This window comes from Podospora pseudocomata (assembly GCF_035222375.1).
Source record: "Podospora pseudocomata strain CBS 415.72m chromosome 1 map unlocalized CBS415.72m_1, whole genome shotgun sequence".
NCBI lineage: Eukaryota > Fungi > Ascomycota > Sordariomycetes > Sordariales > Podosporaceae > Podospora > Podospora pseudocomata.
The window spans coordinates 4,783,064-4,798,551 of NW_026946363.1; the positions used below are offsets into that span (position 1 = coordinate 4,783,064).

Genomic DNA, 15,488 nt, shown 5'->3' on the forward strand with positions numbered 1-15,488 from the left:
GATAGTGCTGGTATCGAAGAGCGAAATTCAGACAGTCGCGATTCTGGAGGTGGATTTGACTTGGGTGAGCGCAGTAGGCCTTGGTGAGTGGTCAGCGCTGGTTCTTTCGGACCCACTCACAAAATTCGTAGGGCTCAGTGCCCTCACAAGCCCCGCGTTCGGTTGGTCGGTGGCTGCGCTGCTCTTGTGGCTCGTGCTGTGGCTGATGGGGCCTCAATTATTCCCACCCCCACCTGCAGCACTTCCACTCAGTTCACTGCCAAACGCGTTCGTCGCGACTCTCACAGTATCCGTACGTCATATTAGTTTTTGAAATTCCCTTCCAAGTGGTCATGCTTTCGACATTTATTTTCTCCAACTCTCTTTCAAAACCTCACAGCAATTTCACGACCATGAGCTTGCTTCTTTCAAAGACCATGATTTTCTCTCGAATTAGAGCTCTTACACCAAGTTTGAGTTGATAGGATTGTATTTTGCAACTTTCTCACCAACAGCCTAGCTTCGACCAAGCCGCTCTCTAGATGCGCTGGAAAACAGAAATACTAGAGCGCGCCCTTCCACCCCACGCAAACATGGTGTTCTCTGGACAAGACGATCCCAAGGCGGCATTGTTCAACCAAGCTGGCTCCCAGTAGAACAATCCATTACCCCGATTGACGGACCGAACAACGTCTGCCACCTTTGTCACATACTGCACCTGCCCAGCCTCGGAAAACGGAATGCTTCGGACATCGGCCGGGAACTGATATCTTGGATTCGGGCACTGAACAGGCCAGTTGGTCTCGACGACCTGAATCTCCTTGCCCCAAGTGTTGGCCATGTTGGTCAAACTGGTCTTGAGCGCGCTGAGTGAAGCCGCCTCGGAGTAGAATGGGTAAAAAGACACTCCCATGATGTCGTAGTCCGACGCCTCAAAAGTTCCTTGTCTGAGGACGTTTGTGTACCAGTTGTTTTGAGTATTCCAGTTCCTGTGTTAACCTTCATTAGCACATGTTTTCCCGTTCTAAAGCGAACAAAGAAAATCCTGGATCAAGGGTTCTTACCATCCATTGTCGAGATGGATCATGATCTTTGGCTTGGGGCTAAGCCTCGAGTCTTTGATACCCCAGGCGGCGCTACGCAGCAGGCGTGCGATGTTCCCCCAGTTGTTGGTTCTTCCTGTCGGCCACAGCAAGCCAGGTGTGATCTCATTGCCGATGGAGATGATGGTTGGCTGAATGCCGGCATCTTGGAATCTGTTGCAAGATTCCAGGGTGTAGTTGTACAGCTTCCAGGAAAGATTGTCGATGTCGGTCGGCCATCCGGAGGGGATACCCTGCTTGCCCGGGTCGGCCCAAGTGTCGCTGTAATGGAAGTCGATGTACACACCGAGCCCGACAGCTTTCGCCCTTCTCGCAAGCTGGATGTTGTAATCCATGTTGTACTCGCCGTTGCTGGGGTTGACCCAGACACGCTGCCGAACAGTATTCACGCCATTCTCAATCAGGATTCTTTCGAGGGGCTTGGTGTTGCCGTTGACATCCTTGAACGACATGCCGGCCCGCTCCTCAATGAGAAGAGAAGACCAGTCCACACCTTTGTAGGTGATGGCGGCGTTCACAGCTGGAAGCCCAGCCAAAAGCAAAGTTGACAACGATGGGAGAAGCATTGTGGATAACGGTATGCGAGGAGTTGCTGATCCGATCCAGGTACCTGGGCCTGGTTAACGCCATACGGGCATACCATGGTTTTATATGATCGACCAGGACACACCCACCCGGCCTAGGCATCAAAGCGATCTCTCGTGATTGCTGGAAACCAGGTCCACATCCCGGATTTGTTACTCTAGAAGCCGTAAGCCAACGTTTTTGGCGGCATCGGAAGCCTTGGCAGACATGATTTGCAAGCTTACGTCTTTGAAAGTGCGGAGGAGTGTGTGAGTTGCCTTTTCGGTTCAGCCTGGGTATCATGCCTACACAAAAAGGGCCGCCTGTGAAGCGAGTATGACAGACCCCGCCAATCAATCTACATCAGACGGGTACTCCCCCACACTGGCAGTTTTTCTTGGATGGGAAACAAGAGCCGTTTTGGAAACTAACAGTAGCTGGCTTTCCAGCAGTAATTAAGCAAAACTACGGCTGCCCATCAAATGAAAGCCGGAGAATGGCGCGCTTGAATCTGGGGTTGAGTCTTGCCACCAATCATGTCTAGGCTTCGGCTCGTGACGTTCCGGGCGTTACGGTCACATTAAGGATTCAAGGCCTGGTACTTGGCTAGGAAGTGGTTCTTTCTGACGCTATTCCTACACGGAAACTGACAGCACCTATAGCATCATATCATTGCTCGTCCTCTGACACCTTCCATACAAGCCGTTCACCAGACGGGACCTGGTCCCTTAATAGCTGAAGTGCATTCTGTGCCCTCTCCAGCAGTGTAGCACCTTCGACGATCCTGGTCCTGTTCGGTTGGATAGCGCCTTGAGCCAGCAAGGCAGGAATGATCTCGGGCTGGAGTTTGTCTCGATAGAAGCCGTTCTGTTCAAGATATATCAGTCATCATTGTCACACTCTCCTTCCCGGTTCAAGATAACTCACCTCCTCGTAATTCAACGTCCTCACCCCCATGACCTCAACCCCTTCTTGCCACACCACCCCCTCCACATGCTTTTCATCCGCCGCAAACACCGGCCTCCTCCCCTCTGCAGCAGGAACCTCAATCACAGGCAACATAACCGCCACTTTACTCCCTCTCTCTGCGATCTTGCTCAGTGGCTTCAAAGTCCCATCCCTAGACCCAATACAATCAACGAAATACGGGATCCTCGGCCCCGCCCCTTGTCCCCCTTCTCGGTCAAGATACCTCCCAATCTCCCCCACCACCCCAGAATTCCTATAATCAAAACACACCCTCGCCCCTAGCCTCCTCAACTCCCCATGATGCTTCCCGCTCGCAACAGCAATAACATGATCATACCCCCAATACTTGAGCACCTGTATCACATACAACCCAACCGAACTGCCCCCTCCCCACACCAGCACCTTTTTCCCCTCCCCACCTTTAAACCCCCTCGGCTTCGGCCAAGGCAGCCGTATCCCCAAATCAGCACTCAGACAATGAAAAGCCGTAACCAGATTCGCAGGCACCGTAACCGCCTCCCTCAACCCCCAGCCTACTATCCCTTGGGGTAGCTTGGAGATCTTGTGCACCGGGACTGTGACATACGTCTGGAAGCCGGCCTCCCTCGGATTGCCGTCGGAGACGAACCCAAAGACTCTGTCGCCTTCTTTGAGGGTCTCGTGGAGCTCGTGGTTGATGTTTAGACCCGAGGAGGATGAGAGGCTGGGGCTGAGCCAGAGGGTGACGATTGTACCTGCGAAGGCGGTGCCGAGGTGGAAGGGGAAGGAGGGGATGGCGAGGTTGCCTGCGGCGCGGTGAAGGTCGAGTGGGGTGGAGCAGGTCCAGGTTACTTTGATGAGGGCTTCGTTTGGGTTGGGGGCGTGGGTGGGGGTTTGGAGGAGGGTTGGGGGCGCAAAGGGGGAGGGGAGGACGATGGAGGGGTGGGTTTTGGGGGCTGTCATTGTGGTGGTGGCCGGGTGTTGATGGTTGGTGGGTGGTGGAAGTAGGCGGGTGGTGATGGTAGGTGTGTGGTGATAATGGCTGTGGTGGTGATACTTGCGGGATCCGAGCAAGTCGAAACCAAAGCAGATAAACTGTAATGTTCAAAATGTCACAGTCGCAATGCAAAATCCATAACTGCCATTTGTCATGAGGGAAAAAAAAAAAGGTGAGGATAGCGTGTGATAAAAGTAAGGCTACGACAGTGATTAACAAATTCTGGGTCTCGCTTGGTATTTATCTGCTTGGTTGCGTTTCCCTGCTTGACGGGATAAACGTCCGTCCCCCCTTCCGATCTCTCTCGTTATTTGTCGCCTACATATTCGTCCAACACTTTTCCTTGGTAAAAGAAAGGGCTGAGTTGGCGGGTATCACAAAGTTTTGGGCCCGAATCTGATAACCCGATTTCTAAGCCGTATGGTTCTTGTCTCGCTCTCTCGCTTCCCCACCCTGTTCCTGTTTGTTTGTTGGTTGTTAGCATGTTCCGTTTCAAGTTCAGTCTCTCTCTCTCTCTCTCTCTCTCCTTTGATCGTTTCCCAGTTCAGGGCACTGCCGAAATCCGGGCATATCTGCACGTCGTGGTTGGCTGGTTGCTGCCCAGGTTTCATTACGTCGACGGTTCTCTCACACCCACACCACTCTCCCCCCCTGCGAGGGCTATGTGTCGTGATGGCGAATGGGGAGCGCTGGCGAGGGCTGGAATCAAAGAGGGAGATAGGGCAGGGAGGCATCCGAACCGGTGCTGGAGAGATATCGGGTCAGAGGCTTCGTAGAGTTTTCGGCGATGCAGAACATCATCTCTCAGGCGGGAGAGCCGATTGGAACGTGGGGTGCAGAATGGTGTGCAGTTAATCATGACCTGGCCCCAAAAGAGGTCGTGACCGCCTCTATCTCTCGTTGCATCATCCTACGCAGAGACCGGGAGCCGTATCCGGGTTGGATTGCATCTGCATACCCCATGAATCACACTGCAGTCAACGACTAGACTGATACCACGCTATCTTCTTCAATGCCCGTTGCCGCTGAAGAACAAGGGGCGGTAAGACGTGAGTGATACGCTAGAGTTTGAAGCCAAATCATGAAAATTGAAGTTTTGCGAAACGCAGGGGTTGGTGTGACATTTTCTTCCTCACATCCCAAGCAGCAAGTATGCTCAAGATTGCAATGAAAAGAAAGAGGGATAAAAGCCGGTCAGACTTCCATCGATACCCACCCCGCTTGAGCGCCCAAAGGCAAGACCTCAAGAAATCAGGGTACAGATCATCGCCACTCTCTGTACAGTTGCAGCGCAAGGCCACAGCCGCCACCTTTGCAGGCAGATCGAGAGTAAAAGGCTTCTCACTGTTGGGCACCGAGGATATCGTTCATCAACCCGGGTGGGATCTGTGGCTCCTTTAGGGAACACAAAAGAGGACGACTACTATAGAAATGATTCTCTGAAGTATTGTCGACATGAGGAAAAAAAGAAAAAGAAGACTGAAATTTTGGCAGACAGGTCGAGAATATATACTGGTGGTGGGGTGGCCAGTGCACGCCTGCAAATTCTGTGAATTCGCATGTGCTCGCACAGACCACTGAAGGTTTTGCTGCCCCACTCCACGAGAGCATGTTCATGTCAAGCATCCCAAGCAATTCACTCGAAAAGCGTGACAAACAGATTCACTGGCTGGTCGTGGCTGCGGGAGACTTTCCAGTGGCTGTTGTGGTGGCTGGCGATATCTTGAAGAGCCGTTGGCTGTATCAACACTCGAAAATGAGGGGTTGTCACATAGTTCCCCTCGATTCATTGCTGACATCATGATGGGCATGAAAGCAGCAAACAAATACTCGAAAAAGGCTCTACAGTAGTCCAGGAATACCGTTGACGTCTTTGACCTTCCTGTACAACTCTCTTGTACCTTTCAATTTCCTTGCTCTCGCTCATTTCTTCGCATTTGCTTCCCTCAGAGCGTCAGATGTCAGTCTGGACAAGCAAATGCCGAGAGCCCCTCCAAAACCGGTCCCTGCAGGTGCCAGAGTGGAGACCAAGAAGCTGGGCTTCGCACGGTGCTTGTAGGGAACAGCTCTGGAAGATGGACTTAAATAGCATGTTGCTGAAGTTTAATATCGCCAGGGCCAATCTTGAGATCAAGAGTTCGTAAAGACTTGAGGATCTGTCGCACAAAGAATCGGCAAGGGCATTCAAAATGGTGGTTGCCCGAGTCTTTGTAGCACTGTGGATAGAGAATTGGATCTGGTTGTCCAACGGTCGCCTAGCCACTTTGGGATGCAGCTATCCGCGTCTTGTCGCGAAATGGACAGGAGGAGATCCTCCCCGCTTGTCGCCGCATTCGCTGACCATTTAACATGCGGCAGAAGCTCGTAGCAACTTTGCCTCGGATGCTTGCTTCTGTGCCGTCGCCATAGACGTTGAACTCCCTCGCCGATGAATATTCCCCCATGCGATTGGGCTTCCCCTCCCCGCTGCGCCAAATCTTCCGAGCACATGCCGTAATCTTAGCCATTCGATAATTCGATTTTGGCAGATTGGTTACGAGCTGATCGATCTCACGGCAACAACACCCGACCACACTTTAAAGCAAGTCAAGTCGCCAACACCACCACCGACAACGGCTACACTTGGTCCACAAAGAATTGTCGACCACTCATCATGCCATCCCAACGGCGCCTCCGGGCCCTTCTCTACATCGTCCTCGCCGCCGTCGTGGTGCTCCTCTTCTTCACTTCGCAGGCCCGCCATTCACGAGAGACGGGCGCGATCAAGGACTTCTACCACAAGACGATGAATGGGTTGGAGAGGGAACGAGGCGGCTCGCAGCAAGTGATACCAGCGCACGACCACGATGCCGACGGCGACATTGACGAGGATGACGCCATCATGGCCAAGGAGATGGCTGCTCAGTTGAAGCAAGCAGAACAGAAGGCAAAGGAAAATGCCAACGCAAAGGCACCCAACAAGCCCGACGACCCCAAGAAGGTCATTGGTGTTGGAAGTGCGGCAGGTGGTCACAAGGAGGAAGAGGACGGGGATCTGGAAGTGGAAGAGACGCCCGAGGAGCACCAAGTTGAAGTTGAGCTTGACTTGATATTAAGGAAGTCTCCAGGTTGGTTTCTTTTCTCTCTTTGTTGCCACCGTAGTTGCTCATGTGCTTTGTAGTCATCATCTTCTCCAAGTCGTACTGCCCGTACTCTAAGCGCGCCAAGGGCATTCTTCTCGAGAAATATGTCATTGAACCGGCGCCATATGTGGTCGAGCTCGACCTTCATCCTCTGGGCCGCAAAATCCAGGACAGGTTGGCGATCATAACCAAACGAACCACAGTACCAAATATCATGATTTACGGCAAAAGCATCGGTGGCGGCGACGACGTTGCTGCACTCGACAATGATAACAAGTTAGTTGCCAAGATCAAGGAGTTGGGCGGCAAGCGGGTCGAGGTGTCGAAGAGGTTCTCCGAGAAGTCGTCATAAGAGGAGAGGGCAGATTTCACCATGAAGACACACCATACCTTATCATGCAGCCGCTTGAGGCGATAGAGCCACATGCAAACTCAACACCCTTTCCCTCGATATCAACCATGTGTCTTATACCGCCATGGGCGCTTCATTTTCTTGGATTTAAAGCAACAAACATATGGACTTGCATTATTGGCGTTTTGGGGCATATTGACAGCAAAGAAACTTATACCATTTCAGGGGCGGGCTGCTCGGAGCGGCCCTTTGTTTGAACCAAGTCTCTGTATAATAGTTCACTGGAGAACGTTTTAATTCACTGACCGGCACAAGACTCAGATGTTGCTGCAAAGACATCTGACAGAAGCTCCCCGGTGTTATCTCTCAAGGTACACCGCAGCATGTGGGAAGATGTTTTGGCGGGGTTGGACTTGCAGCACTGCCTGAATGATACCTACCTTGAAGTACGGAGTAATGGAGGCATTATTCTTTCAGATACACACCGAGTTTCCGACATTCCTTTGTGATTCCGGATGAACATGCTTTGTCTCTATCTCAACCAGCAATCGGGCACACCACCCCGTCACGTCTTCTCATGATATGCTCACGACATCGTCTCGCAGCCGCTACCAGCCGACAAGCCTACCTAGATTCTCATCTCATCTGGATATAGTAGGCACGTCTTGGGTGAAACTGCGGCAATCGGGGGAACCGTCTGCCAGGCTAGCTTGGGCACCTGGTTCTTGATGCCAAGATCCGCGCACCTTGCTGGCTCCTTCTTCGTCACGGCCATCAAGGTGCATAGATACTGCCGTCGAGGTTCTCTCCCCCACAACCACCCTCTCCTCCCGTCAATTTATCATCATCCATTTATTCCTGCATCTTTTCTCTTCTCCCATTGCCGCTCAACTTCTTCTTGACTCTATCAAACGATCACCAGCTTGGCTTCTCCTTATTAGCAGCTTTTGTTACAGGGTTAATATCTTCTTACCATCGGTCCTGACACTACCGGAATAGCTACACCACACCTATCCAAACTGTCGCTGGCATACACTTGAATAACCACCCAAAATTACATACAACACACACATATACGGTTAAGGCCATATCAGCCGAAGGGATCTCCACCCTCCACCCCGACACCATCATGACCACCAACTCTGCCACAACAACGACAACGTCGCTCATCAACGCCGACATAACCCTCCTCATTGCAGAGCAAACCGACCTCCCAACCTTGCTCGTGCTAGCCAGCACAAACAAGCACCTCAACAGCCTGATCAACACATACGAACACTCGATCATCAAGTCCAAAATCACCACCGCTATCCCAAACCCACTCCTCCAACCTCCCCTCGGGTCAGTCCTATCCTCCCACAGCTCCTCCACCCGCCAAATCCTGCCACCTTGGTCCTTCCAAGTAGCAACCGAACTCGAACGCCGCCACGCCCGCACCGAAGCCATGTTCAACATTTCCACCGTCCCCCCTACCCCCTTGATATCAGCTATGTTCCGCGTCCCTTCTTTTGCGGCGCTGCCACGGCAGCAGTTTACCCAACTGGTCAACCTGTTCAAACGGGCTTGCTGCCTGGCGGATCATATCTGTGATTTGGCGCTGCTGGTCAAGATACCGGCCATGGCGAGGGAGCTGTCGGCTGTGGATCCGTACGTGGTGCAAAAGGCGATCCACCGAACGAGGCAGGGGTTTATTAAAGGGTTGGAACCGTTGGATCTGGCGCTGTTGACGCATTTGGCGGCGTTGGGGGGGATGGCGTATGCGGAGGAGATGGGGGAATTGATGAGTTCTGATCCGGAGGGGTTGGAGAGGATGGTGGCGTTCAAGGAGACTATTTTACGGGAGGGGAGCGCGGCGCTTTGGGGTTTTTTACATCCAAAGGAGGGGGAAGTGATTGAGGGGAATGGACCACCTTCTTTGCCGCCTAGGGCGAGGGGGAGCGGGCTTGGGAGGTATATTGCGGGCAAGGTGGAAGGGGTGTTGAGGGATTTGCATGCTTATGAGATGGGGCTTAAGGAGCGGGATCATGAGGAGGCGGAGGGAGAGGGGGAGGGGGAGTGGGCGGATAAGGAGGGGGTGAGGGAAGGGGGGTGGGATGATGATGATGATGATGATCCGTTTGTTGTTTTGCATGGGCTTCATCAGACTGTCATGGGTGCCTTTCCTAAGCCGGTTGAGGAACCAAAGGACGATGAGGGGGATGCTGTGATAGAAGATGAGAGTGAGCAGTGGGAGGGAGAAGGGGTTGAATATGAGGAGGTGGATATTGAGGGCGAGGATGTGAGTTCTGAAGAGGAGGGAGAAATAGAAGAGGAAGAGGTAGAGGAAGAGGAAGTTTTCCCTGTTGAACCTAGAGAACAGTTGATCCTGGAGGTGGTTAGAAGTGCGGTTCCATGCTCAGTTTAGAGAGGGACAGATGTATATACACAGGCGTTCAGACATTGGCTTAGCGTAGGGGTCCTTTCTTTTCTTGTGTTTGGGTTAAGCATGGAGCTGCAGGCGGGGTGCAATTCGGGGATATACAGGGCAGCGATGGAGGTATGAACGGGCTTTTGAAGTATTGCAGGGTGGGCCCTGTGTGTTTATTCAGGAAGCCTATCTGGTCAGGTATGATGATGCCGCCCACATACAGTTGGGTGGCAAGATGGTCAGGAGGGAACGGGGTCCATGACGGGACGGGCAGTGGATGGGACTCTCAGTACAGCGTTCGTTTAACCTTGAGGTTTTTCTGCTTGGCAGAAAGTTTACGTATACCCTTTTGGTAGGAAATCATTGCTATTCCAGGGTTTCTCATGACCTCATTTCTTGTTCTAGAAATAGACCTGCTGTGTTCCATTTCCTGGAAATCCGCGGAACCGCCCCTGGCCGGTGAACAACAAAGGCGTTTCCTGTCCGCGACAAAGACACTGTTCGCTGGACTCTCCAACAAAGGTATTGTACGAGAGACTAGAAGTTATTTTGGGAACAATCTCATTGAACAAAGGGCTTCTTCAGGTAATATTTAAGGACGGGACACCCCTCTCGTAATTCTTTCTTCTCTTTTCTGCTCTAGACATTGAAAACCAACAGCAAAAACGATCAAAGTTTATTACGACTACTACTACTACTATTTGCAGCTTGTGATCAACACTTCTCGTAACAAACACAACACACATCACTACCCAACAACAACAACAACAACAACAACAACAGCCACACCAGATCACTCAAGATGTGCCACAAAACCACTGTGAGGCTCGGGTGTGGTCACAAGTCGAGTACCCTATCCTCAATCGCCTCCTGCCGCCGCCTCGCCAAGCTTCAGCAAGACGAGGACAAGACCATTCGGTTGTTTTCTCGCTACAAAAAGCTTACCCACTGCGGTAATCTTACCAGGGAGGATTGCTATGACGAGGGCCGGATTTGCGGCTCTTGCTACGAGAAACGGAAGCAGGAGAAGCGCGAACGACGGGAGAGGGAGCAGAGGGAGGAGGTGAGGCGCAATGAGCGGAATGCTAAGATCCTCCGTGACCGGGTTGAACAAGACCGTCGGGAGCGGGAGAGGAGAGAGCAGGAGAAGAAGAATGCTATGGAGAGGGCTGCTCGGAGGCAGAGGGAGGAGATGGAAGAGGAGAGGAGGCGGCAGGAGAGGAGGGCTTATCGGGAGGAGATGGCTAGGAAGAGGGATGAGGAGGAGAGGAAGAGGGAATTTGAGAAGAGGGCGAGGGCTGAGAGGGCTGAGCGGGAGGCTAGTGAGAGGAGGGCGAGGCAGGAGAGGGAGGCGAGGGAGCGGGCTCAAGCTGAGGCCGAGAGGAAGCGGACCGCGGAGCGTAATGCTGCGCGGCAAAGGGAGGAGAGGAGGAGGCGTGAGGAGATGGAAAGAGAGGAGACAGAGGCTAGGGAGAAGAAGAGGAGGGAGAATGCTGAGCGTGCTCGGCGGACTGCTGCTTCTTCTTCTTCCAGACGGCCTGTCCCTCCCCCTGGCCGTCTTTCTGAGCGTCGCTTCTTGAACCTTGACGCTGAAGCTCGGAGGCAGCAGGGGCTCCGCAATACACCTACACCTCCTCCTCGGCCTGTCCAAAGGGGCAGCGCTGCTGTCCCTCCTCTTCGTTTTGCCACTCGTCAGACTCAGATTCCTGTCCAACGCGGTCCTCAAAGACCGGTTCAGGTTGTATCTCCCATCCCCTCTCACTTTGCTCAGGCTGCGTTCATTGATCGCGGCTCCCCGGCCGTGGATAGGTCCCAGCCCTTCTATGGTCCTGGTCGCTCTCGGGCTCTTACTGATCCGCTTGATGATATTGTTAATATGTATCAACAGCGTAGCCCTGTCGTTGACGTCTCGGAGCCTTTTAACCCAGGCTTCAGGCAAGCTGTTAACCCAACTAATCCTAAAACTAATAGAAACCCCGGAAGGCGTATTGGACTGGGCATCTATGTGCCCGGCTCCGAGAACCGTTCTGGTCTTCGTAGGTACTTTTAGTCGTCCCACCCGTCTTTCTCAGCATGTTCTAGACAAAGCCAGAGCTAAAGGTAAAGGCAGAGAGCCCAAAATTCCCTTCCCCCCTGGGCGCAACGTCACTTTTGATGCTACTAACAAGCCAGACCGCAGCAGAATAACCGAGCTAGGGCCGAGCAATTCAGGCTCGCCAAGCTCATCGTCCTCAAGTTCCGGTGAGTCCAAAGCGTCTGGTCTTCCCCCTCCGCCCGAGGGCTGGAGAAGGGATCGTAACTACCCCATCCCAGGAGTCCTGTGCCTCGCCCTATGCCTCAGGGGCGTAACCCTACGGCTGCTCATCATATCAGGCCCAATACTGACAAGCAGCCAAGGCCACCCACTAGCACCCACTCGGCCTCCTTCAAGAGAGTTCTGGCGAAGTGTCCTCCTAAGACCTAAAGCTAGGAGGGGTAAGGTCTCGAGGTCGCTCAATACCCTGCTTGCTGGTCGGAAGACTCCGCCTCCCCTGGCGGGCGCCCTTGATGGAGTCTCTTCTTCGAGAAGGTGAGTGTGTCATCTAACGTCATTCGTTACCTATTATTTCTTTTGTCTTTAGAAGCCTCATTCAAGTGAATGAAGTATATACAGGCATGAATTAACACATACATGTCCCAACTCTTTTGATAACATATTTCTTTTTAACAAAACTTATATTTCCAATATGCAATGTGATTTTGATGTGATACATACTATTATGAGCCTGTGCGCCTGTATGAGTGTGCGTCTGTATAAGCGTGTGTGCGTCTTGCAAGAAGAATGGGTAAGACTGAGTACCTACATACTATAGCCACCGTCAGATAGAAGTGAGATCCCTTGTAAGTATTAGAAGAACAATGCAATTGTTCTTGGAACAAGGGGCTTATATAGGTGCTCTCACAGGACCTTCTCGAGTTGAGGTTAGCGGGTTAGAAAGGGCAACAAGTAGGGAGTAGAAAAGAGAGCCGAAACCCATTCAGACCTGTACAAATTGTCATTGAAAGGTTGAAAAAATGTTTAAGGAGAGATTCCTACCTTTTAGCTCTCATTCGAAACCACTTACACGCAAAAACCAACCCCACATTCGCTCACCGCGGTAAACAACCCCCTACCCACAGCACCCAGCTCGGCCCCACTTTATTTCTGTTCCGACCTCACCTGCTCAATCGCCGAATTTTCCCACCACAGCGACAACAGCTCCCGCGACGCCGCCCCCCAGCGCACCACCGCGGTCACTCGCTCGCCAGTTCCACCACTTCCAATCCCAACACCTCACCTCACAAACTAAAACAAATTCCCCTCCCAACCGCCCACAATGAGCAGAACCCTCCTCCGCTCCCTCCTGGAGCTCCGAGCAACAGCCACCACCACCCGGCCTACCACCTCCCAGCTCCTCCGACCATTCCTCGTCCGGCACCTCCACCAAACCCCCTCCCAAATCGACCCCCTCCCCCAACAAACCCAACCACAACAACCCCCACCATCACCAAACCAACTCCCCGCCGTCTCCCCCATCCCCCGCTGCGGCGGCGCACCAAGAACCACCTCCCCCGCCACCCCAGAAACCCTCTCCCTCCTCCCCCTCCTCGCCCACCAGCCAGGCAAAAAGTACCTCCAGCTCTACATCCAAGGCCAAGCCTACCTTGTCACGCCCGGGGACCAGATCCGCCTCCCCTTCAAGATGCCCGGTGTCGCCCCCGGGGACGTCCTCCGGCTTAACCGAGCCACCGCCATCGGCTCAAGGGATTTTACTCTGAAAGGTCAGCCGTACGTAGACGAGAACCTGTTTGAGTGCCGGGCTGTGGTGGAGGGGACGGAGGCGGAGCCGATGCGCCTCAAGATCAAGAAGAAGCAGAGGTGCAGGAGGACAAAGACTGTGAGGAGCAAGCACAAATATACTGTTCTGAGGGTTAGCGAGGTGAGAATTAAGCTGCCGGGGCAGGAGGAGGAGGTATAGATCTGGTGGATATGAGGAGATGGGAGCTTTCGCACCGAGAAAGGGGAGGTGCACATCGACACTTGGAACATGGACGGAGGGGAGTAGTCAAGAATAAGGGAGGCAAGCGCAAAGGGGCTGCGAATTGTAAGATCAGAAAATGGTTGTCTTATATGTACCATATTTCAAATGACAAATTATTTGTCGAGAAGTGTGAATTATCGAGATTGTGTTCCGTTGTGACCTCAAGCTTTCAGCTGCTAAGCTGGGCCTTGTTGTTGTTATGTTTCCTTCTGCATCGTTCACTTACAACAGATGACACCCTTACATACAATCGTTTGACGGCAAATAACCACCATGTAGCCCCGGTTTCTTTTGAGGTCCCATATCCCTCTACCCAACTACCTCGGCGTTGGTGATTTCGCAGCTTTGGTGTTTACTTGCTCACCACTACTGGAAACCCCAATTCTCGCTGATGCCTCCCAAAGCAACCCTCCGTTGTCGCTAGCTTTGTGATGTTATGTGCTAGTAAGCTCGATACTGGAGCTTGACTGGTCAACCCCATTCGTGTTGCCCATGTGCCGATCGGAGTCATCTTTTTAGTAGCCAACGCTGCCGTGCCTGTCCTCAGACACATCTTGTCCCCGACCGCCTTGGTACACTTCCTACACCAGACCATCTCACGACTATGCTTGCAAGCATCTTCAAGGGAGAAAAATTGGTTAGCCACATCACTTCTCGGTAGTTCATGATAATCCGCCGCAACATACCCGAGATAATCACCGTCAATCTTTCCAATGGCAAACATCTCCCCCACCCCCGTGCGCAAGCCCATGATCTTGATGCGCACGTGCGTCCCAGGCTCGATTACTATATCGGAGTGGTTGGTAAACTGAGGAGGTGTGGCGTTTGCGTCATATTGGATATCAGGCGGTATCGACTATCAAACCAACACTCATGTCAGTAACCCATCAAGGTGACCACAAAGGGGCTACGCGTGTTATGCCTACGTGAGTAGAGACAAAGATGCTCAAAGGGCCGGCGTTGGAGAAGAAACCATGCTGATTAACACTAGTACAGATGGCATCGACAACTTCGCCCTTGAACGGCCTCCACACGACCGCGCGGTAGCCCACTGTGAACTCGGCCATGCCGCTGCCGGGGAGAATGCGCCCCTCGGACAGATCGAAGGTATCCATGATTGCGATGATGTAGTAGTCGCCCGTGCATGTTCCCTCAACATCCTTGACCAGCTTCGTCGTGACCAGCTCGGTCATGTTTTTGCCAAAGTAGGATGGGTGCAGCAGGACACGCCGCTCGAGATTGTGAAGGAAGAACATGTTTTGGCGCGGGTGACGGTTGTCGCGTTAGGGTAGAATCGGTGGAATATAGAAGCTTGAGAAATCTCGAAGGTAGCTATTTGAAGCCAGTCGACTCTTTTCGTGTTGTCTGCAAGTATCAGGTTGGCGCAAATCTTGTTCGCTCGAGGGACTGGTGGGTGTCTGCTGTCCCAAGGACAATGCCCGAAGCGAAGGCTCCACCGCCGCACCTTTGGGCGCCTCTTTGTTGGTAACTTAGCAAAGACAACTCTTCGATCAAGACGAATAAAGAATTAATGATTATGTTGCTGCCGTTTTGATGTGCCGGGTGGCAGATTCAGGTGCTGAGATCGAAAGTCGACGGGGAAGTGAATGCGACTGCGATCGCAACGCAGTTGCAAGGCTGACGTTGTACGCGGTTGGGACAGCACTTATGGGGACGGGAGTACCGCGCTGACGGAAAATTGTTTGGAGGGACTCTTGCGGCTTGAATTAAGCTATTGGTCCGTGCGTCGAAGCTGCAGGAACCGCTTTTTCGCTTCGAGAGCTCCCGTATGTCTTGGCGCACAAGGCCTGACGTTTTGATGAAGATAAGTTCTGTAGTTGGTGCATTTTGGGAATAGGAAACATACGTCTGATTGATAGAATTCAATACATGATAATCTAATATCTCTTGGGTATGTGCATGGCCGGTTGTAGAAGCTGGAGTGAGAGCCGTAG

General features: G+C 52.5%; 8 protein-coding genes across 8 annotated transcripts; 5 read left to right on the forward strand and 3 right to left on the reverse strand.

Moving 5' to 3' along the window:
- Nucleotides 1–517: 517 nt before the first annotated feature.
- QC762_116660 (uncharacterized protein) lies at nt 518–1,949 on the reverse strand (the record flags this gene model as incomplete). The annotated part of the gene is made up of 3 exons (XM_062886086.1): nt 518–968; nt 1,044–1,692; nt 1,757–1,949. The coding sequence occupies 3 exons, from the start codon at nt 1,947–1,949 to the stop codon at nt 518–520; spliced, it is 1,293 nt and encodes a 430-aa protein (XP_062749132.1).
- Nucleotides 1,950–2,315: 366 nt separating this feature from the next.
- QC762_116670 (uncharacterized protein) lies at nt 2,316–4,498 on the reverse strand (the record flags this gene model as incomplete). The annotated part of the gene is made up of 2 exons (XM_062886087.1): nt 2,574–4,498; nt 2,316–2,513 (listed from the first exon to the last, which is right to left on the reverse strand). Exons 1-2 carry the CDS (start codon nt 3,555–3,557, stop codon nt 2,316–2,318), a joined length of 1,182 nt encoding a protein of 393 aa, XP_062749133.1. The 5' UTR covers nt 3,558–4,498.
- A 245-nt stretch (nt 4,499–4,743) lies between these two features.
- QC762_0016160 (uncharacterized protein) lies at nt 4,744–5,144 on the forward strand (the record flags this gene model as incomplete). The annotated part of the gene is given in 2 exon segments (XM_062883028.1): nt 4,744–4,901; nt 4,910–5,144. Coding segments are annotated over 2 exon segments (393 nt in total).
- Nucleotides 5,145–6,244: 1,100 nt separating this feature from the next.
- On the forward strand, nt 6,245–7,065 carry QC762_116690 (uncharacterized protein; the record flags this gene model as incomplete). The annotated part of the gene is made up of 2 exons (XM_062886088.1): nt 6,245–6,698; nt 6,752–7,065. 2 exons carry the CDS (start codon nt 6,245–6,247, stop codon nt 7,063–7,065), a joined length of 768 nt encoding a protein of 255 aa, XP_062749135.1.
- Nucleotides 7,066–8,194: 1,129 nt separating this feature from the next.
- QC762_116700 (uncharacterized protein) lies at nt 8,195–9,849 on the forward strand (the record flags this gene model as incomplete). Its single annotated transcript, XM_062886089.1, is given in 2 exon segments — nt 8,195–9,382; nt 9,395–9,849. The coding sequence occupies 2 exon segments, from the start codon at nt 8,195–8,197 to the stop codon at nt 9,467–9,469; spliced, it is 1,263 nt and encodes a 420-aa protein (XP_062749136.1). The 3' UTR covers nt 9,470–9,849.
- Nucleotides 9,850–10,274: 425 nt separating this feature from the next.
- On the forward strand, nt 10,275–11,522 carry QC762_116705 (uncharacterized protein; the record flags this gene model as incomplete). Its single annotated transcript, XM_062886090.1, has 1 exon — nt 10,275–11,522. One exon carries the CDS (start codon nt 10,275–10,277, stop codon nt 11,520–11,522), a length of 1,248 nt encoding a protein of 415 aa, XP_062749137.1.
- A 1,306-nt stretch (nt 11,523–12,828) lies between these two features.
- Nucleotides 12,829–13,470, forward strand: QC762_116710 (uncharacterized protein; the record flags this gene model as incomplete). The annotated part of the gene is made up of 1 exon (XM_062886091.1): nt 12,829–13,470. The coding sequence occupies one exon, from the start codon at nt 12,829–12,831 to the stop codon at nt 13,468–13,470; it is 642 nt and encodes a 213-aa protein (XP_062749138.1).
- A 172-nt stretch (nt 13,471–13,642) lies between these two features.
- On the reverse strand, nt 13,643–15,488 carry RPB7 (DNA-directed RNA polymerase II subunit). The gene is made up of 4 exons (XM_062886092.1): nt 15,401–15,488; nt 14,460–15,341; nt 14,220–14,389; nt 13,643–14,135 (listed from the first exon to the last, which is right to left on the reverse strand). Exons 2-4 carry the CDS (start codon nt 14,787–14,789, stop codon nt 13,886–13,888), a joined length of 750 nt encoding a protein of 249 aa, XP_062749139.1. The 5' UTR covers nt 14,790–15,341; nt 15,401–15,488; the 3' UTR covers nt 13,643–13,885.